This window comes from Pteronotus mesoamericanus, unplaced genomic scaffold, assembly GCF_021234165.1.
Source record: "Pteronotus mesoamericanus isolate MK-2021 breed Mesoamerican mustached bat unplaced genomic scaffold, CSHL_Meso_final scaffold_85, whole genome shotgun sequence".
In the NCBI taxonomy this organism is placed as follows: domain Eukaryota; kingdom Metazoa; phylum Chordata; class Mammalia; order Chiroptera; family Mormoopidae; genus Pteronotus; species Pteronotus mesoamericanus.
Window position 1 is genome coordinate 71,084,502 of NW_026555329.1, and position 27,069 is coordinate 71,111,570.

General features: G+C 36.2%; 1 protein-coding gene across 1 annotated transcript in view; it reads right to left on the reverse strand.

Moving 5' to 3' along the window:
• MTPN (myotrophin) overlaps nt 1-27,069 on the reverse strand; it is a 52,055-nt gene that overhangs the window by 16,118 nt on the left and 8,868 nt on the right. Inside the window, exons 2-3 of the mRNA XM_054564389.1 lie at nt 3,874-3,987; nt 2,693-2,776 (exon numbers count right to left, since the gene is read on the reverse strand). Coding sequence (XP_054420364.1) covers nt 2,693-2,776; nt 3,874-3,987 — 198 coding nt within the window. The remainder of the gene's footprint in view (nt 1-2,692; nt 2,777-3,873; nt 3,988-27,069) is intronic.

Below are 27,069 nucleotides of genomic sequence, written 5' to 3' on the forward strand. Positions count from 1 at the left end.
ACGATAGGGTATCCATTAAAGAGGCTTATGCAATAATAAAATGAAAGTAATTAATTTTGAAAAAGGAGAACTAAATTTTACCAGGCTGCTTTCATAAAGGTAAAACAAAATCTTTCATCTAGAATAAATAACAGCTCTACATGGTTACAATTGATCTGCCATCAATAGAACCATCTCTGAATGTCACTAACTTAGCTACAAAAATCGAGGCTCAAACCCAAGAAAACAACATTACAGGCACAAGTGAAATGAAAAATAAGCTAGTTAAAAGTCAGGCAACTTACAAGCAATAATTTAGTGCCACAATACATTATTTATAGAGACCCTTCTAGAATAACACATTAGGGCCTAGTGTATATGTAAATCAAGCCAGAAGAGGCTTTTAATGGTGGAATCCTCTCAATGACCTGGAACATATTTTCGGAATAAGGGATAGAGAACAATGAGTGGTTCAGGTCCTTTCTAGTGTATAAAGAATTACATCTTATTTTGTTTGTCCCACAGGAAGGAGAGGCATATCAGGAAGAAATACAGTTTGAGATATGGCTAAAAAGAGCACACGTAGGGACGTCTCATGTAGTAAATGACCGGAGCCTAAGGACCTAAGTTAAAAAGGATCCTATGAAGGTTTTTATCTTCAGGGGTAACACCTTCGGTGGGTAGAAGAGGTCATGGAAAGAGGGGGGAAATAAGGAACCATTTCTTTTTGTTTATTTGTTTTTTATTCTGACTTATGAATTTGTTTCTAACTAACTGACATATAACACTATTAGTTTAAGGTATCAATGATTTGATATTTGTACGTACTGTGAAATGATTACCACAGTAAATTAACATCTATCACCTCTTATCCTTACAGACTTTTTTCTGTGTGTGTGATGAGAACTTTTAAGATTTACCCTCTAAGCAACTTTCAAATATACAATACGGTATTGTTAACTGTTTCTTTTACTGCACACTTAGCAGACAAGGTTGCGGCTGGGGAATTAAGTCCTCGCTGAGGAAGAGCTGACAGGCACAAAGAAATCAGATCGTGGTCCTGTGGCTTAAGCCAAGGGTCAGGCTGTGGCTGTGCCTCAACTGTACAGCTACGCGTGTCAGCAAGATCTCTTTAAGCCTATCTGAGCTGGGTTCCGTTGTCTGCAATATAAAGAGTCCATCTCATAAAGTATGGGAATTATATAAATCTTTCATGAACTAAAAATCAGTACTTGTGGACTGTGACAACCAGTTTTTAATACAGTTAGCAAAAATAATCCCCCGGGGATGAAATTATGTAGCAGTTTACATAGGCACTTTTTAATCTTTTCACGAGTGTGGGGGAGGAATACACAATTACTGGAAATCTTTGTGAGCACATCCTACCACAAATCCTTAATGTACCACAGAGGCAAAAATATTATTTCCATTTATTTGGTCTTTTGGAGAACTTAGTATGGTGTGTAATATCTAAGAATTACTATTGATGTATACCAAAATCCCCCCAAGACTCACAAAACCACACATTTAAGACATCCTATAATTGTGTTTAACACCGAGTTTTAGAGGACTTGAAGTAACTGTTTTCAGAGTGGTATCTTTAAAAAGGTCTCAAGACATATGCTACCTTCTTTCCCAATTTTCTCTAAATTTTACTGAAGCTGACTCCATGATGCATAAAATCCTCTTCAGTCTTAGTTATAATAAAGCTATTTATTAAGCACTTATGTACCAGGCACGGTGGCAAAATGCTTTACATACACTTACCCTTTTAATTTCTTTCTTGCTTCTTCTATCAGGGCTTTATTTTAAAATACCAAATGAAATGTTATAAATAACACTTTCCAGAGCATGGTCATGAAATGATAAGCTTGGGACCAATACCAGTGCCTTATTTTATTAAGATTTCTGTCTCCCAGCATTTGCAGGTCCAGTCTAGTACAGCTAAAATGGTTGCAAATGGTGCCTTAATTCCTGAGGCTGGAGTCTGAACTCCATCTAATAGCTTATAATAGCAAAGGTAAAACACTGGAAAACTCCAGGTTTACCACAATCTCAGTAACACCAAGACACCAGATGACTTGGAGAGCCCTTACTTAGAGCAAAGTGCCTCTAAAACCTCACTCAGTGTGTACTACAGCAAAAGAAGTTTACAGTTTCAAACCAAGGTTACTCAAAGCACGGTCCGTGGATGTGTTACTAGTCCACAGCATCTATATTATTAAGTAATATAGATACTTACTTCAGGTAAGTTTTTTTTTTCCTCACAGCAAACTATTCCTTAAAAAATTTTTTTTCTTTTTTTAACTTATTAGTTTTAGGGGGAGAGAAACATCAGTTTGTTGTTCCACTTATGTATGCATTCACTGATTGGCTCTTATATGTGCCCTGACCAGGGATCAAACCTTCAACCTCGGCACTTCGGAATGACACTCCACTCAACTGAGCTACCTGGCCAGCACTGCTCACACCACACTATTTTTGATGAAGGAGACTGTTGTTTTGTATTCCAGCCCAAGCTCCTTACCCATTATGGACTAGTAACAAATAGTTCGTGGACCAGCTATTTTGGGTTACAGTGTTCTAGACCTCAATTTTCCATACTACTAGTTTTCTGTCCCTGAGGCCAAACAAAATTTAAGTTAACCAAATACTTGGCTGAAACAGTCACACAGTAATGAAAAAAGCAATGAAAATTAGCCATTGAGCTCACCTTCGACAGAAGCAATTTCACGCAGGAAACATGACCTTCATAGACAGCAGAGAGAAGAGGGGTGATATGATGTTTATCTGGAGCCTGTGAAATAATAAAGAGATAAGCCACTTTATCCATCTTTCATTTCTTTCTAGATATAATGAGGGAACACCTGTGAATATTTTAAACATTTCATTTCATTTCATTTATTTTTAGAGACTGGGGGAGGGGGAGAGAAAAAAACATCAATGTGCGAGAGAAACATCAAGCGGTTGCCTCTTGAACACCCCCAACCGGGGACCTGAACTGCAACCCAGGTATATGCCCAGACCGGGAATTGAACTGACGACCTTTCGGTTTGCGGGACAACACTCAACCCACTGAGCCACACCAGGCAGGACCACCTGTGAATATTTTAAAGTCAATAGTTACCTATCTGCCTTTCTCTACAAAATCACTTCACACAAGCTTCTACCCCTAGAGAGGTGCCCTCTAGATGCCCGAGCCCACAGCAAGGTTTCTCCTTGGGAGTCAGAGTGAAGTAGAGGGAGTAGGGCTTTGGCCCCCATTCAAATCTTGGCTCTGCCACTTGCTGTGTGACAAGTTTCTTACTCTCTCCGAGCCTCTACTCCCCACTAGTGTAGAAATGCCAAAGAGGTTCTGGAAGGGAAGAACATGAAAGGGCAAAAGACGGCCGCAGCGGGGCCAGGTGACACGGTGTTCCCGGACATGTGGAAGTTCGTCTCACTTGCTGTCATGGTTACTTAAACATTTTTCTAAAACTCTGAAATGCAGAAGCCACAAAAGGCAAGAATCAGGGGATGAAGGCTCCTGTCTGACCACCTGCCTACTGACCTCTGCCCAAAAATGCGTTTAAGATTTATCACACGACTGCAGAGTCCTACGCTCCACCAGTGACAGCCATTTGCTACCTACAGGGAGTGCTAACTCTCAAGGTGCGTTAAAACTTGAAAAGCAACAGCCCAGGGGGATACGTCTTGACCCTGAGCTTACAAGTCAGTCAGTTCTCTTTATTCTTAGAAATCCCAACTATCTAAGTTACAGAAATTCTGGTATAATTTCAGACTGTATTATTTAAAATGAGATTTTCACAATAACCATTTTACACTTCGATATGAGGTAATCACCCAACAGCATACAACAAGGATTTTTCTAGAATGACAATGTTCTTTACATACATTAATATCTGCTCCTTTCAGCAGCAGGAATTCCAGGATTTCAAGCTGCCCACAATCTGCCGCGTAATGAAGAGGTTTCCTTCCACCTTCCAGTGTCCGGTTGACATCTTCTCCCTTATAAAAGAAGCCAAATAGAAACAATATTTATATGGACTGTAGACTGCAGGAGGGAAGGCACTTGATATTTTCACTTTCTTAAAGCTCTAACAGTTTCATGAAATAATTGCATTTCTTGTAAAGTGAAGTAACCAGACACTTGAAACGAAATTCGGCGTGATATAGCAGTAAGCATCCAGTAGGACAGTAATTCAAACCATGATTTGTCAAGCTGAAAACGATACACAATAATGCTAAATGTAATAAAATATATTACTGTGCTCCATTTCTAAGAAGTTCTATCAGCATAATGTCAAGAGATGGCCACATGAGACGGATGAGTTCAAATACTGACACTTTTACACAGATCATATTACATGTATTTTAATTCTTCAAAGAAATCACTAATGGTGTCAAGACATCATTATCACAAGATAATCAGTATTGGCTATTAAGAATTCATTCCATTCATTCATTCATTCAACATTCACGAAAGTCCTATTGTATGGCAGACACTGTACACAGGCGACAATGGTGAGCAATCAGACATGGCTTCTGATTGCATGGCGCTTACCATGTAGTGTAATGTCATGGTTAAACATCTTTCAAACTAACTGCTATGAAGGAAAGGAACTCAGTGCTACACATGCACTTTTCGGGAGAATGTGATGATCTTGGTGATGGATAGATGGGGAGGAGGGGCAGTGCTGGAAAAATGAACTTAAGGCCTCAAAAAGGAGTTTTCATTCACTGAGGATCACCAGAGGTTCTAACAGCAATACACTTATTTACCCCCTCTGCTGACCAGCTACCAGGTTTGGCGCTGTGTAATCTCTTACTTTTAATCCCAGAAGGAGAAAACTTACATTTAACATACGAAAAGTCTAAGGCTGAATAAGGTTAAATAACTTTTTAATGTGGCTCTGTTAGTAGCAGAATGGAGATCTACACCTAGAAATCACTGCATTGCCTCCAACTCAGCGTTCGCCCCTTTTATGGAAAAAAGATTTTTACCAAGTAGCAAAATGTTAGAATTTGTTTTCTTAACTGCTGTACTATTCACCTAGCTTTGTTTGGTCGCCTCATGAAGGCATGTCCTGAACTGAGATACTCAGAGCCCTGTCATTTTAGAGCCATTATGAGCTGTTTGTTGAAGCAAACTCTATACGGACACAGAAGGAAGGTGTGTTACGGGCTTTAGGTCACTGGTGACTGGGTTACCCCCAGCAAGTAACTCTACTCTTGCTTGTGAGATCTTAGGCTATTTTCTAAATCTGTTTCCTGATCTGTAAAATGGGAATGAAAATACTTACATCTCACAAAGTTTTAGTGTATCACTAAAGGACATAACTCAGGCAAAGTATGCAACACAGCGCCTGGCCCTGAGTAGACGTAAAAGGTTAACTGTGATTTCTGTGGATCCCTGATGTTTTTATACTAGTTTTAAAAGACTACTCAAACTTGGGTTAAGACAGGTTTTTGCACAGCAGTTGAACTGTACAGAAAGGTATGATTTCATGTAATATACTTAGAAACATTTAAATAGTAAGAGCAATTTGGTACACCACCTTAGTCTTTATTCACAAGTGCAGAAATATGAAGCTCTGAAGTGAAGATACTGCTTAAATGATTCACAGATAAAAGTGTTTTAACTTTTATATCATACTTCCTTTCCATTATTAGTATTAACTGGATAGGAAGGTCTCTTTAGTGAAACAAAGCAAAAAAACACCTGCAGTGTGCAATCAATAGGACACCGCTGTCAAAAAAGATATTTTCCTGGATCAAACATTTGCTGGCTTCCTTCCCTACATAGTACATGCAAAATACACAAAACCTGGAGCTGTTGTGTTAAAACCTTTTCCTTTCTCCCTGCAGACCCTGATTTTATGATTTTTATTTAAGTAAAAAAATAACACTGGAAAGGCTTTGTGTTATTGACAGGAAAGAAAGGATCCTCTTCTGCAGGACCTTAGCAAAAGCAGTACCTATGTAAAAACCTATAGTACTAAACACTTGTATTGGCAAAGTAGAAAGGTCTCAAATGATGCTTTTTACTTTTACTTTCAGAAACTAGGGGGGAAAAGCTATATGGAAATCTCTGCACCTTCTGCTCCATACTGCTGTGAACCTAAAAATGCTCTAAAAGATAGTCTATTTAAAAACAATTTAAATCCAAAGCAGGAGAAAAGAATAAAAATCAGAGCAGGAACCAATGCAGTGGAGAACTGAAAATTAATAGAAATCAAAAACTAAATTTCTAGCTGGAGTTATCATTGAGCAAGAGAACGAACACAAACACCCAAGCCCCAGATGGCTACACTGCTAAATTTCACCAAACATTTAAGAAAAAAAGTAATAGTAATTCTACATTGTTTCAGAAAATGGGAAGCATCCAACTCATTCTGTGAGGTCAGCACTGCTCTGATTCTAAAATAGGACAAAGACATTACCAGAGAAGAACACCACAGGCTAATATACGCCATGAACACAAAATCTGAATAAAATTTAGTGAACTGAATCCAACAGTATATAAAAAGGATGATATACCATGACCAAGTCAGAGTCATCCCAGGAATACAAGGTGTGTGAAATATTTGAAAAGCCAGTCAACATAATCCACCATTTTAATAAACTAAAACAAACAAAAACAACACACACGATCACCTGAATAGATGATGAAGCATCTGACAAAAGTCACCATCTATTCCTGCTAGAAACACTCAGTAGAAAAAGAAGGAAACTTCCTTGGCCTAGTAAGAGCTTTGTACAAAAAACTACAACTAACATCATACCAAACTGGTAAAAGACTGCTTTTCCCCTAAAAATCAAGAAGAAGACAAGATATCTGTTCTGACCACTCTTAGTATTGTACTGGAGAGTCTGACCAGTGCAGTAAGGCAAGAAAAGCATCATTTTTTAAAGGAAGAAGTAAAACTGTCTTTGCAAATGCCATGGTTGTGTATGTAGAAAATCCAAAGGAATGTGCCAGAAAGCTACTAGAACTAGTTATTTTAGCAATTTTGCAGGACAAAAGATTAATGTACAAAATCAACTGCATTTTATACTAGCAATGAATAAATGCAAATCAAAACTAAAAACAGAATTTATAATGGCATTCAAAAATGACATTTAATGATTAAGTCTAACAAAAATGTGAAATACCTGTACACTGACTACTGAACACTGTTGCAAGAAATTAGAGAGGACATAAATAGGGAAATATATACCATGTTCATGGATGGGTTGGAAGACTCAATATTGGAAAGATATCACTTCTGCCCAAACTGACAAATAGATTTAATGCAACACTAGTCAAAGTCTCAACAAGTTTTTTTTTTTTTAATTGACAGAATGACACTAAATTTCACATGGAAACAAAAACGATCTGGAATAGCCAAAACAACTTTGAAAAAGAACAAGCTGAAGGGCCAACACAACCTGATTTCAAAAATTATTAAAAACTGCAGTAATCAAGAAAAGGGTGGCACTGTCATAAAATTGTAAACTATTCAAATTTATAGTGATAGAAAGCAGATCCTGGGAGGAAGGGACTGAGGAGGGGCACTTTAGTGTAACGGATATGTTATCGTCAGAGTGGTGATAGTTTCAGAGGTGTGTACATGTCAAAACTTATCAAAACTGTACACTTTAAACATCTGCAGTTCTATTTCAATTATACTTCAATAACACAGATTTTTCTGAAATCAAATTTTTGTGCCTCTCTTCTTATATGAGATGCTAATCGGTATTTGAGGTAGGATAGAGCCCAGGATGACCAATAGTACTTTCATGAGAGAACTTAACAAGCAAAAAGCTATTTGAGGTTACGTTCCCTCACTGGTAAGTGCTGAAGGAAAAACTCTTGACTTAAATATACTGTAACTCAACTAACTGCATGGAACAAGTTTTAAAATGGGATTAAGAGAGGATCAGTGTGAACCCTACTGGCTGGGTGGGCTTCAAAGATCAAAGCAAGTGTATGAATTGCTGGAAAAAAACCTCTCCACTGGTATCCCAACTTCCAGCTCCATTTCGCCTACTCCACTCTGCAGCTACAGGAGTGTTTCCAAACACAAAATGTGATTGCATCATTCCCCTTTTAAAAGTACTTTCCTGGCTATCCACTGCCCCTTAGAGGATAAAGTTTAAACATAGCTTAGAAGGTCTGGAGTGCTTTAGCCTGATCTAGCCCATGAAGACCTTTCCAACTTCCATTCCCCCAGCATTCCGCCCTCCCTTTCCTTTGTTTAGCTAACTCCTACTAACCCTCCAAAATCAAGCTTTAATAAAACTTCCCCTGGAAAGTAATCCCTAACCATGTCAACTTTGAGAGCTAAGACCCTCACAGGTGTGCCGAAAGTACTTTGTACTTTCCTATGTCATCACACACAACACCCTACTCAAACTGCCTGTACCTGTATCCCTATGAACTTGGGTCAGAGACCATGTTTCCATTATTTACTTTTGCATCTCCAGTGCTCTGTACAATTTGTGACACACAGTAAACATTTGTGTAACAGAAGCTTTTCGATTAAGTAAATGGTTAGGTTGCTCTAGCAACAGACTCGGAAGTCAGTCATACATGACATCTTCCATTTCAACCAAACACGGGTAAGGCATTAGTTATCTAGTAATAGCAGTAGTAACTTGAGAACAATGATATGTTTACCAATATAGGGAGTGTGAATGACAGTTTCACCGGGTTTTCAGTGGTCTGGACATATAGTAACTTCAGGAGTGGTGGTGAAATGGGAAAGGAAGACAACGCTCCATCTAGTTCCTATCTTCCCACACTCCACCGATATTCTAGGCATTACTGATACCACCAGAGAGGAAGTTAGATAACTGTTCTGTAATCTCGATTCTAACCTCATGAAACATAACCTATTACAGAGAAAAATCTAATCCTAATTTTGTGTCCCAGATTCTTGGGCTAGGGAGGAGAAAATTTCTGCACGATGTCAACAGGTCCCTTAGCATTATATGACAATCTAGCCATGTTTTCCTTTTCACCTTGCTTTCCACTTTCCACAGTGACTATTTAAATCTCTTCCACTATTTATAAACCATCAACTTCTCTATCTCCTCCTACACTTTCTTTCTCAGCAGATAACCTCATATCCTTCTTTTCACAGAACACTGTCTTCAGACATGAACTCCCTCAGGAGCTTCTCTCTACCACACCTTCCTGACTCTGACAAATCTCTCCTATCGGAAGCCAATCTCTTGCCTATAAGTTTTGTACACTGTCCTCCTTTGTTTGCTTGCTCCTTTGTTTATCCCTTTTCTTGCCTGTGTTTTCAACCTCTCCTGCTCTACATGCTCCTTCTCATCAGCATATGCTATTCACAACTCTTCCACTAAAAAAGCAAACAGCAACACAAGAACCCCTCCTTGGACCTGACATCCACCTTTTAACCACTGTCCTCTTTCCTTTCACAGCTAAATGTTCTAAAAAGGCATTGTCTGTAGTTGCTCTCTCCAATTTCTCACCTTCCATTCTAATCTGGCCTCTACCCTGAACACCATACCACAACCATTTTTGCTGAGGTCAATCACTTCCAGGTTGTGACTGGTGACCAAGTCGACCACTCCCTCCTTTTTTAAACACTCCCCCTCCTGGCTTCAGTGATGCCACATTTTTGTACTTTTCCTCCTTCTCTCTGCCTGGGGCTTTGCTATTTCCTCTCCTGACTCATCCATGTCTACCAGATCTTTAAAACAAATTTTTAGAATCTTAGTTATGATTTCAGATTTTCATCATCTAGAATTTAAGCAGTTGATAAATCTGGTTGTCCTTACATGGTCTTGTAATAATATCTACATAGACATACCCTGAGTATAGAATTTTTAGGGAATACTACTTCCTTAGGGATAAAGTTTACATATAATAGTTTTTAAAGACATCATGCAGTGACATTCTTACCTTGATTTGTTTGTGTGAATAACCAGGCAGGTCACAAATAACTCGGCACACAGCTTCTATCTGCCATATGCAGCTGAGGTGAAGCAGGCCGAACTTGTCATCACATCCAGGCCTATTCTAGCTTCACCTTTCCCTCTCAGCAAGAATAATTTATCCAGTTTCACTTCACTCTCCTTCCTTTCATTGCAACATGAAGCCTGTCGGTCGTTGAATATACAACATAGATTTTTATTATATTAAATTTGTATTTTTTACATTTTTCTTGTATGTTGCTTTGAAGGTATTCTTTTCTCTCAAGATGGCCTGTTCCATGTCTGTAATATGGATGTAATACTGCAGGTATGAAATACTGTTACTTCCTAGTTTCTGGTGAGTTTAAATTAAATCCGTTCCATCCAGGACCGCCACGGTGACCGTGCTCCTGTGCTTCTCCAATGCGAAGGGGGTCAGACTACGGGGGAAGGGCGAGTCCATGTGAGACTGAAGATCAAATGGGGCCCGTGAGGAGTCCCCTAGAGCACTCTACATTCTGACAACTCAAGATTCGCTCCTCTGAGTCTTCGCCGGTCCTAACTGGAATTTTCCTTAGAATTTAACAGAAAAAGGAGTGATAATGCATGACCGGCAGCTTACATTGATAAGTTGGTATGAGTTCTATGTTGTGAAGAGATTCTAATTTTTACACTATGATTTATTCCAATGTCAAAGCATGATATTTTAGGGCTGGACACAGGACAGGTTTTTTAACTTTTTGAAAACTAAACGGCATTATTGGCATTTGAGAAAGCTAGTTATGTTTCATTTCTCAAGTACTAAATAAACAAAAACCTCAGCTAGAGCAATAAATTCCCTTCTTTGACAAGCAACTGACTAAAAACAGAACTACACCATTACACCAGTATCAATGAAGCAACTAGTATATGCTGAGAATCCAGGTTCTTAGCCTTTTGCTATACACCTAAGGATACAAAAAAGTGGGATTGTGGCTCTCTGCCCAGAAAAACTTTACTCTTCACTGATAAATTGGTTTGACAAATATTAACTGCTCTATATCTCATCCCCTCACAAAATATAAAATAGCATGTCCCACTAACTCTACCTAGTACCTTCTCAAACTTTTTCACTGAAGTTCTCCAAATAAGGAGGAGAAAAAAAATACATGCTTCCCTGAATCTGAAAGCAGAATCTTACACTGCCAGTTAAAAACTCATACAAATATATCTGCAGGAATAGGCATGTATCATATGTGCATAGATGTGTTTTAATACAAAAACCACAATCCAAAATCCACAGCTATTGCTCCTCCTCCTGACCCCCCATAGACGCTTCAGGAATTCGGTCCATGTTTACTCTACGGCTTAGAGTACCTCTTTGGAAGAAACACAGCTGACTATCAAAGAGCACAATACTCTAAAATCTAATTCAGTCTCATTTATTTCTGATGCCATGATATGGTATGATAATTACTAATTCTGTACCTCTCCTCTTGAGAGCTACAGACCACTAGAAAAATCTATGAATCAACTCTCGAAGAGTCTCCCAATTCTGTGTGTGCGTATGTAACTTTCTGGGTAATATCAATGTCCTTTTTCATGAGATTCTCCAAGAGGGCCAGGACCCCTGAGACGTTAGTGACCCCCTCCTCTATTAGAATGCATTTTCCTAGGTATCTAAGTCTTACCTGCCGTCCACTGCCTTCTTAAGTTCTACTTTTCTGAGGAGAAGTGGTATTACGTGGTGAGTGGAAGGAACACCAGACAGAAGCCCTAGGCTCTAGTGAACTCTGTGCTGCCCACAACTTTGGCAGACCGTGTTTCCTCGCTGGAAAATCAGTGGCTGGAGAAGATAACCTCTAAAGTCTTTTATAGTTAGTTTTCATGCCCTTTACTTTTATGGGTTGAACACATCTGGTGATCTTGTTGGTCTACAACTGTTTCTGCATCCCACTCTTACACTCTAGATGAAGAAAAACGGTTTTTCTATACTTATGGCTATGAGAACAAGATAGTTCAAGAGTTTTGATGCTGAAAATGGCCCCTACAGTGTACTTAACTTTCCACACAAGATGGGATCAAGTGGGAAGATTAATACAACATGAACAATGTAAAAAAAATTACGTACCTATCTTTCAAAGGCAAGTTTTAAAAAACCTATTATTACTCTGAGTTATTTTACTAACAAAAGTAGGGATGAATTTAAAAAGATGAAGAAACACAGCATTAGAAAAAGATACACTATTTACAATTAATTTAATTCAATAAACATTTACTGAGCCTACCATAAATCAGGCACTGTGCTACTTGCTTGGAATAAAATAGGAAGGTCTGACAATGAATTTGCTGCCTACTTGAGAAGATAAAGGAGCTTCAATGAAGGGAATGCTCAATGACTTTGTTGACAACTTATCTCTTATTGCAACTTAGCTTTTTATGTATTTATATTTTTGGTGGTGTTAAATTTTACAAGTCCTTACGGGTCAGCAACTACATCTTATACTACTATTAAATAAAATCACATTTCACAATGCCAAATATCATACTTTCTGACTGATAGCTAATTATGAAAGTGTATCATAAAATGCTAAACAACAGTCAGCATTCAACGTGGTGCTGCTGATTTGGATTGTGATGTACACTCACATGTGCATGGCAGAATCAATAACATTGATTGATTTCTTCAATGTGCCTGAAGAAATAAATCAATATATTATGGTGTGTGAAATTCCCATAAGCCAAGTAGAAATCCAGGAGGGGCTAATCTGGAAAGTATCTAATACACAGTTTTGTTGTGAGGCTTCACTGAAGTAACATAAGGTACCTGGTATGTAGAAAGTACTCAGTAAATGTCAACCACTATTATAATGTTATCAGAGGCCTCACTCTTCCTCACTTGAATAGCTTTCTACCCAATTTTTCTACCTTCAGCATTTCAACAATTGTAAATCACGTAGATCAATGTTACTCAAAGTAAGTGATCATGCAAAAAATTTCAGCTGCTCCTTTCTGTTGAACAGAAAATCCTCATGGTGACACCTCATTTTCAATTTAACACCAATACACCTTCTCTGTCCTTTTTATTGTCATTCACACACTGCTCCCAACACACCAGGCTTTCCCACGGTGGCAAACTTCACGTTGCTGTCTCCCTCTGGCACGACACCCAACTGCCACTCATGTCCTGATCTACTGAAACTCTACTTCCCCTTCAAGATCTGCGTTCTCTATAAAACTTCTACCTGATACTCTTTGATACAGCATTTACTCCTTTTAATCATCATAGTTCTTGTTTATATGTCTCTTACTACATTTATATTTATTCAATTAGGCATTTGTTATTTGTGAACTTCAACGAAAACTACATTAAAGGAGGGATGATGCCTTATTTATACATATCACTTACAATGTCTATGGGCGACTTGTGCATCACAGCCCAACTTAATTAGTGTAGTTATTAAAACCATTTTTGTCATACTATGTGACTTGTTGCTTACCAAATCAACTACCACTTCACAAAGAGGTATTTTTTAAAAACACTGCTGAATGTTCTGAAATGCCACAGATTCTCAATGTTGAAAAGGACTCTAAATGCCATCTAATTCGACCACCCATTCTGTGTTTGAATCCTTGCTTGTGTACACCCAACCTACAGCTGAACTTCTGTAATGAAAGGCAACTCAAGACCTTACTGATCAATCCATTCCTGCTTCAGATGCTGGAAAATCACTGTTTACTGGTTCTGGTTCTATCCCTTGGGGACACATGAAACAAGCAGTCCCTATTTCACATTAGATTAATAATTATGTTTAGCAGCCACATTACATTGTAATTAAAATGAATTTTTCCCTATGATTTGCTGTTATCCTGAACTTCACTTACTGATTTTCTGAGTATAAATGTAGGACCATCATATTAATTGTATTAAATATCATCTTATAATGGTCACCTTATTTTTCCAGACTCCAAGTTCTTTCCAGATTCTTATGAAAAGGAATTTGTTAGTCCTTATCTTCCCCACCCCACCTGCAGCTGCTCCTCACCTATCTCCATCACGGCCCCCTAAGGTATTTCTAAAAAAACTAAACAAGAAAAGACTGAAGAATGAGCCCCACCTGTGCTCGGGGACACCCCCTCAGTTCACTGTGTAAAGAGGCAGTGTGTTCGGGCACTACCATTCCGTTAGTCTTGAGTCTAGTTCATTGCACTCGCATCCCATCATCCTTTCCCATCATGCCTCCAAGCCTAAAATTAATACATTTAAATTTCAGTAAAATGTTTGAGATTTCTCTAACAATCGAGGAACTGCAAAGAAGAAAATTAGTGTAGCAGGACTTATTTCTAAGCATTCCCTTGAAAATGGTTACAAACAAGCCCACTACCAGACACACACTGAAAAAGTAACATGTGCATTAGATAAAATTCGGAAAATGAGAGATGTTTCTTCTATGGAGTCCTACCATCCAAAATACAACCATTATTATTACCTTACTGTATTTGTTTTTTTTCCCCTATGAGAGTAGTTGCTTTAAAAAGTTATGACATTATTGACTATTTACAATAGTATACGAGATATCTTGCTTTCATTCTGAAAGCTACAGAATATTTTGTCAGGGAGACATGTCATAGTTTACTTAAATTTCCTCCTAATGCTGGACATGAAGATTAATACCAAATACCCTGTAACATTAAAGTTCTTATTTTATAGAACACAACAATCTCATATTTCATTGATTCCAAAGCACACATTTTCCTGTATTTTAACAACTCTGAAGTTGAGTCACAAAACAGAAGGAAAAACAAAACAAACAAACAAAAAAACCTCTGAACACTTTGCCTTGCTGAGTACTTTGTAAAAATACTAACAGTCATTGTTTATGTCTGGCTTTACTATAGAAACTAACATATGACTGGGTCAAGATGCTACAGTACGAAGCACAGAATTAGAATATGCTGAATTTAGAGAACACAATAGTAAAACTTACTGAAAGTAAGGCTGCTTATATTATTGTCATTAAAATTGGGTTAGTATGCCACCAATAAATTTTAGTTTGGAAATTAAATATTAAATAGAATATTTTATATTTTTAACTATGCAATGAATATATTAAATAAATTAAAACCAACAGAAACACATTAAATCCTAATGTCAATACTAGATGTCTGCAAGTTCTGACTTTATCTAAATTGTGTCCACAAACTGAAGAAAGCAAACTGACCTCCAGTATTAAGTGACATTCTCAAAGAAGCATTCCCAATATGCTTGTCCCAACTGCTGGAAAAACAAGCAAAAGAAAAAAAAAAACTTGAAGAAAAATGGGAGTGTAATAAAACTAGTCATACAGCAAAATTAAAGAAATATTGAACTTAAAACTCAAGAAACTTAATTTTAGAAAGCACAGCACAATGAAAATGGAATCCAAAAGACATGGTGCTATGAAAAAATTATCTTAAGAAGAGAACAGGCTAACAGATCAAGTGAACAAAATGAGATGCAGGCGGATTAGAAAAGGGAGCTAGAAGGCTGAGAACGTAAAATATAGCAAGGAAACTAAAACTGCAGTTACAAAATTAAAATGTGCACTAAAGCAGTAGAGTTGGGCAACACTACTCAAATTAGAAAACTCAGTTAAGAATTGAGAACTTAAGAAATTCTCCCAGAATAGTGAGGTGATAAAAAAATAGATTAAAAAAAGATGATTATTATAACGAGTGTGAAGCTCAAACCCTATAAATTAAACATAACCAGAACAAATGAAACAGAAAATAGTTATAAAAATAAACTTTGAGCTCAACAAAGACCTGAGCCTGCATATTGTAAAATCTCATTGTATTACAGATGAAAATCAGTAGACACCCACCCATTCAAACAGCTTTGCAATTTGTTTCACAATGAAGAAGCAGGCAAAAACAAAAGAAAAAGTAAAAAAGACATTACCGCTAAAGAAAATTAAATGATCCTGGTTTCCTGCAACACTGAATTCCAGAAGACGAGAGAGAGAAATTATCTATAGTAATGCTATTTGGAGCTTGTGGATCAGGTGTGATCCTTTAAGGAAAGTTACTTATACTAATAGTAGACACGTATACTAATAGTAGACACTTTTAATAGATGTTAGTAGTATACTAATAGGAGACACATACTAATAGTAGAACGTGTGAAGTGTCCTTTAAGTATGCTGGAGGTAGGCAGAAGGTGGGGAATCTCTCATCTACAATTTGGAAAGAATAAATTAGGATTTGTGCATTCCACAACAAGCAAATATTCATGTGCAAAAGGTAGTCTTGGGTATCAGCAAATTGGAAAATATACCACCCACACTCCCTTGAGAGTGGGAGGCGGCAGCTAGGAGACTTCTAGTGCAATAATTCTGCCATATTTTGGTCTCAGGATGCCAAAGAGTTTTTTTATTTATATGGGTTATATCTATGGGTATTTATGAAATTAGGAATTAAAGCAGAAAACCTTTTAAATATGTATCAAGTCGTTTAGAAATAACAGAAAGAAGCACATTACATGTTAACGTAACAGAGATTCTTAAAAATAAAAAATAGCTGTACTTTCCTCCAAAAAGGTGAGAAAGATGGCCCTGTATTACTTTTCTTTTTTCTTTTTGCAAATCTTTTTAATCTTTGTTTTAATAGAAGACAGCTGGATTCTCTTATCTGATTCCATATTCAATTTGTTTTGATATATTGTTTTGGCTGAACTACAGAAAGAAAATTTAGCCTCCCATAGATATTGAGTTGAACAAGTAAATGGTTTACATTTTTAGTGGTCTTTTCAGTTAATTATGGATATTCTTCTTTGACACTACCCCCAAAACTCAGTAGGTGGTAGTCTGTTCAAGGTTATTTGCAGTGAGGAATCGGAAATAGCAATGAACTTCATACTCTGTTAATTAAAACCTATCAGTCTACTTGCACTTTGAATGGATCTTTTATCCATGCACAATTTTGTAATGTTATGCATTGGTTATATAGAAAATACTGGTTTATGGAGTTATGAATCTTCCAGATGTTGAAAAATTTCTTTAATACAGTATCAAAACAACCCCATTCATTGGTATCGCTTCTAATACCATCACAAAAGCCGAAGCTGTCAGGCTCAAAATGGCAGATAAAAATGTTTGCGTTTTCTTTTGAAAGCTCAAATTTTACCATTGGAATTAAAAAGTATCAGTTGTTTTCCATAAACCAACAGGCCCAATAAAGTCATTTTTAAGAAAATGTCAGCCAAATATTCAAGTCTGAATGACCAAATTTATAGTTTGTCAGTTGTTTTTCTTTTCAAATAAAAATAGCGTTCCATTTAAAAAAAAAAAAAAAAAAGCAGCTAGTTCAGGTGGCAACTCCAGCCACTGCAGATATGCTTTATGAACACTTTCAATTTCTTTAAATAGAATATTAAAGGAATGTACTGCATAAGTAGGACTTACTGAAATAATAGTGAATTTTTAGTGGCTTCGTCAAGGGCATCCTGAAGTGAACCTGGCATAGTTTTTAACTGCACACAAGTGGGGGTTAAGGTCACAATGACTAGCGGTCATGCAGCTTGGTGCCACTGCTGTTTCACAGAGCAGCTTTTAACTCGCTTTTGCTTTTGTGCCATCAGCGTCATCACAGGGAAAAGAACAAATGAAGTGTTAATATATTATAGAAACAGTTTGGAAATCATCAATGGATAACAGATCCATTCACAGCATATTTGGGCTGGTGGATTTTAATGTAACAGGGTATGGCGAGTTCGCGGACCTCCTGTAAAGGCCTCTGGGGCCCCCAGAGGTCAGCAGTACTTTGAGAACTGTTGCTCTAGTGAAGCAAAAGCTCCGAAGTCAAATCAGGACACAGAATGGGGAGTTTGGGCATAAAAGAATTAATGATGAAAAGTAAAGCACGTCTTTACTTAAGCAAATATGGTTTAAAAATGTAGATGTCAAAAATAAGTCTTGAAGAGGGGAGATACACAATTTAACAAGCACATACTGTCACGCCTTTATATAAAACAGAAAGCAGTGGTGAGCATTTGAGATCTTGTTCCCTGGCATATGTTGTCAGTTTGGTTCAAATAAACTTTTATTTAAAAAAAAAAAAAAAAAAAAAGGTGAGGACATAAAAATGGTACTAGACTCGGCCGGACATAGGGTCTTATTAAGTGAAATACATTTACATGAAAGACTGTATGCTGAAGACTTATACATGAATGATGACATATCCTTTGTGAAATACTATGCAGAATCACTTCAAATAAAAATAGCTTTTACTTCTTGAATGCTTACCATGTGCCAGGCACTGTTACAAGTACTTTCCAGATATTAATTTTCTAATTATCACAAAAGCTTTAGGAGGCTAGTGCTACTATTTCTGTACAAGGAAACTGAGGCACAGAGAAGGTAACTCGCCCAAAATTTCAAAACTTAGAAGCATCATATGCTTATATATAAAATCATATAATTTCAAAGAATGTACAGAACAAATTTGTTAGTAGTCATTTTCAGAGAACAGGGTTATGAAGATACTCTGAATTTCTGAATTTCAATAACACTATATATTTTTAAAAACAAGCATGCATTACTTCCATAACCAGTTAAAGCAACGTAGATATTTTTGTAATGAAAAACTAAAACCAAAAGCTATTGCTTAATTGTTAACTTGGCAAAATTTAAACTCAAACATTTATTTGCTGTTGAAATTTAAGGTCTAATAGACCTAAAAAAGTTGAATACTCCCAAGTCACAGGAAAAAAGAGCCAAGAAAATAAATTCGTAAAGCTAAAGGGGGGGGGCGAGAATGAAAGTTTAAACAAAGTAAATTTGAAGTATAAAAGCAGGAAATTTAAAACGGTCATTTATGACAGTACTGTGAACTATCAGATTTCAAGATAAAGAATCTTGGATTTTGTTAGCAACAATAAAAAACAACAAATACTCAACCAGAAGCTGCTACTGAAACACCTAGAACAAAGTAACACAAGAAAATGTGAAAAAGATAAAAGAATGGGCAAAAATATATCAAGGCACATATATCTAAAAATAAAAGAATATTAATATACAACAAAGAATTCAAAGCAAAATAAAGTAAATGGGGAAAATGTTCATTTTACAAATGTATAAATTAGTCATGAATCTGTATCTGAATAGCAAAACAAACACAAAACCCGCACAAAAATAGCAGTGTAGTAAGGCACTATCATAATAATCTCAATCTTTGGCAGGTAAGGATATAGAGGCTTGATTAACGAGACTAAAGTAATGTATAACGAACTTTGGACTCTATGGAAATTTTGCCTTCTACTTCCACTCAATATTAACAAAACTTCCTAATAGACAACAGAAAACCTCAATACATTTCAAAGTTTAAAACCTTAGGTAACCCATTCCCTAAACCCAATGCAATAAAACTGAAAATTAAACCAAAAGCTTTAGCATGAGCACAACACAGAATAAAAAACCCAAAGGAATAAAGAACAAAAATGACAATACACAAAAACACACAATACACAAGCACACACACAACCAAACCAATACTAAGAGTCCTAAATTACCGATGGAGCAAAGTGAAGCTCAATATCAGAATTAGAGACTATTTGAAAGTAAAGGTAAAAAAATATGTTAAAGATAAGAATACTACTCCCATATAGAGCCAACATTGAAAAAACAAGTGAACTTTTAGGAGAGAGTTATTTTAAAGTCTGCCATAGTTCTTTTATTTTACCCTAGACTCTGAAAACATAATTTCACCTATGTCCTGCAACAATACAAAAATTTTTAAGTATACTAATTCTGATAACTTTTCATGATGACAATTTTTACAAATTTAAAAATCCACTATAAATCTCTGTATAGAAACATCATCTAATTTCTTTGCAAAGAAAATCACCCCAGAACAACTGAATTCAAATTCAAAGATCTACTTTTATAGTTTTGTAAAAATCAGTATTGAGTGTATTTAAGTTCTCAATGCTTGAGGAAAAAACCCAATATTCATAATATAGAATACACACACACACACACGTATTTACTCCATTACTATTTCCAATAGAATAATTATTCCCAAACCAGTGTTCAAAATATATCCCTATAAAAATGTTTATTAGAATAAAAAGAAAAACATGCAGTACTTTCAGGACTAACTGCAGAAAATCTCCAAGTTTCTTTTTAAAAATCAGTCTTAATATTTTGGGTCAAAGTCTAGGAGTTAAACGAGTTGCTGAATTCATCTTTCATCTGAAACAAAACTGGCAAACTATTATCTGGCTTTGGTGGTACTGCATAATAATTTGATTGTTTCATCTCAAATAACAAATGAGGAAGAAAATAATCAGTAACATTCTATTCCATGTCAAAGGTAGAGAAAGAAGTCTTATAATGATTTAAGTTAAATTACAAAGCTGGAAATGATGAATCATGTTTTTACGTGAACAACTCAAAGAGGCCTGGCACCTTTTTTATTTGATCTCATCGTGATTTGTATTACACACGTAGTTAACAGGACCCAAGAACACAAACACCCCTCAAGTGCCAGGTGCCGAGAGTGAAGCCTATGATGATGTTCCGCCTCCCCGGCTCAGGCCCCTTTTCTGCCACTTTGCTAAGGCCAAGGTCTGTCTCTACTAACACTCTTTTTCCCCTGTTCAGACTTTGGACTATTTTCCTTGCCTGCCATTTAGACTCCAAATTTTGCCAAAGGCTTTCACCTTGACCTGACACTACTTAATCAGATCTTGATTTTGTCTTCTGGATAGAAAGAATAACTGCAAGCTCTTTATACATAAATTCCTTTTATCTTTGTATACACAGCGCTAAATCCTAATTATTTTTCATTAACCAGTCATTCACTCAACAACAATTCATGAGCTCCTACTCTGAGCTAGATATTATTCTAAGTGGTAGGAATACAGAAGTGAACAAAAAGGACCAAGTTTATCAGGTGAAGTAACAGCTACAACACACTCAGCAGGAGATGGACTAGGGTCACTGTGGCTCCAAAAGTTTCTTTTGATAGGTTTGCACTACGTGATACAAACAAAAACCGAAACTCCATTCCTCCTCTACCTGCCCAATCTTTTTTTTTAATCCTCACCCGAGGACCTTCTTTCATCGCCTGAAGGGAGAGAGGGGGAGAGAGAAGCACTGACGTGAGAAAGGAGATCAAGCAGTTGCCTCCCGACTGCGCTCCAGCTGTGGATGGAACCCACCACCTAGGTATGTGTCCTGACGGAATCAAACCGCAACAATGGTCACGGGACTATGCTCCAACCCACTGAGTCACAATGGCCAGGGCTCTCTCTACCTGCTCAATCTTTTAAAAAGTCCTCATGTTCATGAAAGAAGGAAGGGCGGGAGGAAAGAGACCACCTTCTGCTAGACCATCTTCTTAGACACATAGAAGAACAAACTCAAAATGGATTAAAGCCTTAAATGTAACACTCGAAACCATAAAACTCATAAAAGAAAACATAGGTACTAGAATCTCAGACATTTTTCTTAGCAATATTTTTTCTGATCTCTATCCATAGGCAATGAAAACAAAAGAAAAAAACAAATGGGACTATATCAAACTAAAAAATTTTTGCACAGCAAAGGAAACCATCAACAAAGCAAGAAAACAACCTACTGAATGGGAAAAGATACTCCCCAACAATACACCTGGTAAGGGGCTAATATCCAAAATTTATGAAGAACTCATACAATTCAACCCCCCCCAACAAATCCAATTAAAAAATGGACAGAGGACCTGAATAGGCATTTCTCCAAAGAGGACAAATAAGACGTCCAACAGACATATAAAAAGTTGCATTGAATGTCACTGATCTTCAGAGATACGAATTAAAACCACAATGAGCTATCACCTCACACCTGTCAGAATGGCTGTCATCAATAATGACATCAATAATGACAAAAGTGTTGGTGAGGATGCACAGAAAAGGGAACCCTCTTACATTACCAGTGGGAATGCAGACCAGTGCCACCACTACGGCAAACAGTAGGAGAGCTCTCAAAAAATTAAAACAGACTGATTATGACCTAGCAATTTCATTTCTCATTATGTATCTGAAGAAACACAAAACACTGATTTGAAGAATATATGCATCCCTATGTTCACTGCAGCGTTATTTACAGTAGCCAAGATATGAAAGCAACCTACATGCCCATCGATAGATAAATCAATAAAAAAGTTGTAGTACATATATACAATGGAATATGTTTCTGGGCCATAAAAAAAAGAATGAAATCTTACCACATGGAACAGCATGGATGGATCTAAGGGGTATTATGCTAAGTGAAGAGTCAGAGAAAGACAAATACCATATGATTTCACTTCTGTGAAATCTGAAAAACAAAATAAAAACTAAAGCGGACTCAGAGACACAGAGAACAGACTGATGGCTGCCAGGGGGGAGTGGGGATGGGAGGCTGGGTGAAAAAGGGGAAGGGATTAAGAACAAATTGGTAGTTACACAATAGTCACAGGGAAGTAAAGCACAGTATAGGGAATACAGTCAATAATATTTCAGTAACTGTGTATGGTGCCAGGCAGGTGCTGGAAATATGGGGTATGGTGGAGAACACTAATACTTCGTAAAATATATGATTATATAACCACTATGCTGTTCACCTGAATCTAAAACAAAATAATATTGAATGTAAACTGTAAATTAAAAATAACCTTTTTTTAAAAGGTACTCTGTTCATGTAATGGAATAAGAGTGGCGGCCCGGTGATCAGAATCATCAGTATCTTTAACATCTACAATATAAATACAGAGCAGGTGGGGACGACTCTAGTGCACTTAGTATTTCTATTTTTAGATATCTTACTCTTCCTTTCATTAGATTCTTCCAAGATTTTTCAATCTTCAAATGGTTTTTTTCTAAAATTATTCTCCTAAATAGCTTTAATATGGAGTAAATACATATTTACAAATATGAGGTATATTTTTAAAAGTTTCAGATTTCCTGCCCTTTATGGCAAAATCTTTTATATGTATCTCAAGAGTGTAGTTTGGTGGGGTATTTATTTCCTAGATCCTGTACTTCTCACAGAACTCTATTACACAATATTGGTTCCTCTGAATAATAAACATTCAGATGGGATAGCATTCTTTATACTATTTCTAAATGAAATGGTTATCTGATTCCTGCAGAGAACTTCTTTTTAAGCCATTCTTCAGGAGAAAAAAAAAATTCTCTTCCTTTGATCTCCAAGATATGTACATGCTGCTGCAACCGAATTCTAAGGCATAAGTACATACCGTACTGTCACAAGAAACCAGTGTCCTCAAAAGCTACATAACAAACAGTAGACTAAATCAGCACATGTGTGTGACCATTTTGTAGCACAGCAAGTAAAATACTGGACAACTGACAGCAGAATGCACCAAAGCTATTAAGTTTAACACATTTTATATAGTTGACTCAGTGTCTCAATAGTTCAGTTATAGCTAACTATTATTACCTTCCCCTAATTGATATTCACAATTCTTTAAGACTGTGCTGTTTAATATTTTTTAAATAACAGATCTTTTTGATAATCAAATGAATGCGATGGTCCTTTCCTAAGATCCTCTCTCTGTCCTCCTCTCTACCCTCGCCCTCAAGGGCTTACCTTAGGGTAGAACTTTGCCGAAAGAATCATACATTATTGCACTGGTGACATGAATGGGTAACCACCAGAATCTAAGTTACAATATACCAGTGGATTCTAATGGGTAATCTAATAAAGGGCAAAGCAAACAAGAAGGGTGATGACACTTTCATACTTTATCTGGAACCTTACAATACAGAAAAAATGGATGGCACAACAGAAAGGTAGAAGATGTGAGAAGTATAAAATCAACTTGTTCTTACTCTACATATTTTCTACAAAGTTAACAGGAATGGTCTGCTATTGCGAATGCCTCAAACTGAGCATCTGAAATATGGATTTCAAAGTAATAAATAATAATACCTATAACAATCATTTATTTAATGAGTACCTATTTAATAAATATAAGATAATGCATGCTCATAAAACACTTTAAATGTGTTCTGAAGAAGAGTTTCTTATTACTGGTTAAAATCCATACTAGGTTGACCCTAAACAAAGCAATCACCTAAAACTAACAAATCAGTCACATCATATTCCCAACTGAGGGTTATTTTCATTGACAAAATTATTGCAAGACACACATGAATGGCAGTGATGGCTGAGACTCCAGCAAAAAATTTTAAAAAGGGTTAAAATTAAAAAAGAAAACAGCAAAGCACATATATTAAGAATTAAAACTGCAAAATAAAGTCCTTTGTTTTTAACATAGTTATGCAAGTAACTACGTATTTCTGTCTCTGGGATTCTTAACCTAGGACTGCTCAAGGTTCTAAAAAACTAACAAATTATAGGTTCATTTTCATTTATTTACTTACCAGTATCACACAGATCTAACAAAAATCAAAGAAAATGCGAGCTACAAAAATTTTAAGAGCAAAAGTAATGTGTATCTCTTTATAAGTACTTTTAAGCTATAAAGAAGTGTTAAACATCTCCCTTTCTTACTAACAAAAAACATTTTAAAATGGAAGTTCATGATGTTCAGGCCACAAAGCATATGGTTTATTACCCCATCTATACAACTACACAGAACTTTTAACCTAAGCTTCCCCCTGCCCCCACAAATGACTAGTGATTTAAATTAGTTTTATATAATTTTTTTACTTATTAAGTGCATACTGTATTTTTCTTCTTTGCAAGTTTCAAAGCAGTTATTCACACTTACTTTCTAATTGAAAATAATGAAGCATTTAAAAAAATTTTTTCCTGGTAGCATAAAGTTAAAATTTTAATTTAACAAAATGTATTTATAGAAAAACTACCAACATTAAGAAAATCTATTCAAGACATTATAATAGTGTTTCAATTTGGACAGAAGATTAATATGATCAAAAAGTGGCTTCATTTGCAAGAAGATAATTCATGGCTCCACAGTTGGTATTTATTCTTAAAAGTCTTATGTAGCCTGGGAAGTATCTCATGTCCTGATCCAATGGTTTACATTCCGAAAGGCTGTGACTGTAAATAAACCCATGAGAGGGTGGAAGGGGAAAAAAGAAGGGAAGCGGGGCAAAAGAGGAAATAGATAAAGAAAAATTCAGCTCCTCAAGTTTCAGATGTGATCTCTGCAGCAATCTATTTAGTGGGAAGGGGGATACCTAGAAAGTGGGGCAAAAGTATGTTTACATTTGTTCATATGGAAAATAATACAATAACTAATAAGAAATATAAGAATAAAGTGTTTCATATAATCACAACTGTAAACCTACTTTTGTCCCAGCTGGGTATTTTAAGCTAGGTTTTTTTAAAAAAAATTTTTTGATTGCCACCCTACATGAATGGCAGCTTGAATATATTTTTTCACATCTTTATTCCTAACAGAAATGCTTATTTCACTGTTTTCCACTACTATCATAGAAAATAATCTATAGGTAGGTCAATTCTAGTCCTTGAAATTATTTTATCCAAAGCTTTACAGATTAAAAAACATCTTTGTAGTTAATCATTTTATCTAGGATGTGTCTTGCTCCTCACCTGTGTTTATTAATTTCTGACTAGAAGTGTGAAGACCCTCTATTTCCAATCTTGGGTCTTCTCAGTTCAGAAAACTTCTATTCCAGTTTATCAGTTCAAACTTCCCTACCTTTTGGTAGTTTGATCTCAATGCATTATCACTGTAATATTTAATTTAATTTTTTATCTACGTATTTCTTTTGTTGTAGTTCTGAAACATTTCAATGCAAAGGATCAAAAATAATACTTCTTTGGAATGACCCAGATCAAATCCAGTTCTTCCACTTATTAGCTATAGGATCTCAGGCAAGTTACTTAATTTCTATTTCCATAACTATAAAATGGAGAGAAAACCTACCTGGGTAGTTTTGAGGATTAAACTATATGCATATCTATATGTATATTAACTTATTACGTAGGACTCTATCTGGCATAGAGTAAGTACTCAAAGAGTACTCAAAAAGAAAGCATTCAGTTCCCATTATCTTCCATTTTGAATTTGATTTGGCACTGATTCTATTAAAATTTCCATCTGAATTTGATTTGGTGTTGATTCTTCTCTATAACTGCATCATGTATGACATTTTCTTGGCTCTTACAAGTAGTCTATTTCTTTTATACAGTTGTATCATTTCTTAAAACAGTTTTATAGTTGCTTCTAAGTTTAATTCATGCTATCCATTAAATAGGGCAATGATTTATTCAGAACCCAAACAACTATCTTATTTGTTGTTTGTTCTATACATCCTTTTAATTGAACCTACTGAAGAAAACTTATTCTCAGAAGAATTATTCATCATTGTATTCATGGCTACTGAATACGGTATCAGGCACTGTAGGTGCTCAAATGATATTTACTGAATGAATTATGAATGAACCAGTGAAAACTGTGCTAACTGCCTTCTCATTCACTTCTGGAGTTGGAAATCAGGCCAGGTTACAGGACTGACACTATGGCTGGGGAGAGAAAAATTCTGGAACATTTTTAGTGAAGGATGACCTCTGATAACTGAGAAGATTTTGTAGAAGTCCCTTTTAGTTTAAGGATCTAAACTAGTTCCTGTTTACATATTTACAAGGAACAACTCCTAATTTTCAAAATAATCTAGGTCTCTTGCCTAAGGTTCAAATTTACTGTAGAGATTCTACGCTTTTTCTTTTAGAGCTCTTCATCAACCAAGGTTTTCTATGCCTTGCTTTTCCTTATAGTTCAGTATCTTTTAACTGTAAAGATTTCCGAATCTTTTAACTGTAAATATTTTTGGAAATGCTGATCCCCAAAATAAGTTTCATATTTGATCATACAATTTAAATTATTTTGTATTTCAAGAACTTAAGGGGACAAGAAATTAGACAACCCAGTGTTTGCAACTTCAATATCATGCGGGAGTGAGTGAACAGGAACCCAGCAGCTAAATCCAGCCTACTGCCTGTTTTTGTAAACAAAGCGTTGCTGGAACACAGACATGCTCATTTGTTGAGGTATCATCTATGGCTGCTTTTGCACAACAGCAGACACGGCTCACAATGCCACATAGCGTCTCCATCACAACTATTCATCTCAGGAAAGGATCTACATAAAACAACACAAATGGCAAATATTTACAGTTAGAATGTGTTAGGCACTGCTTTGTGA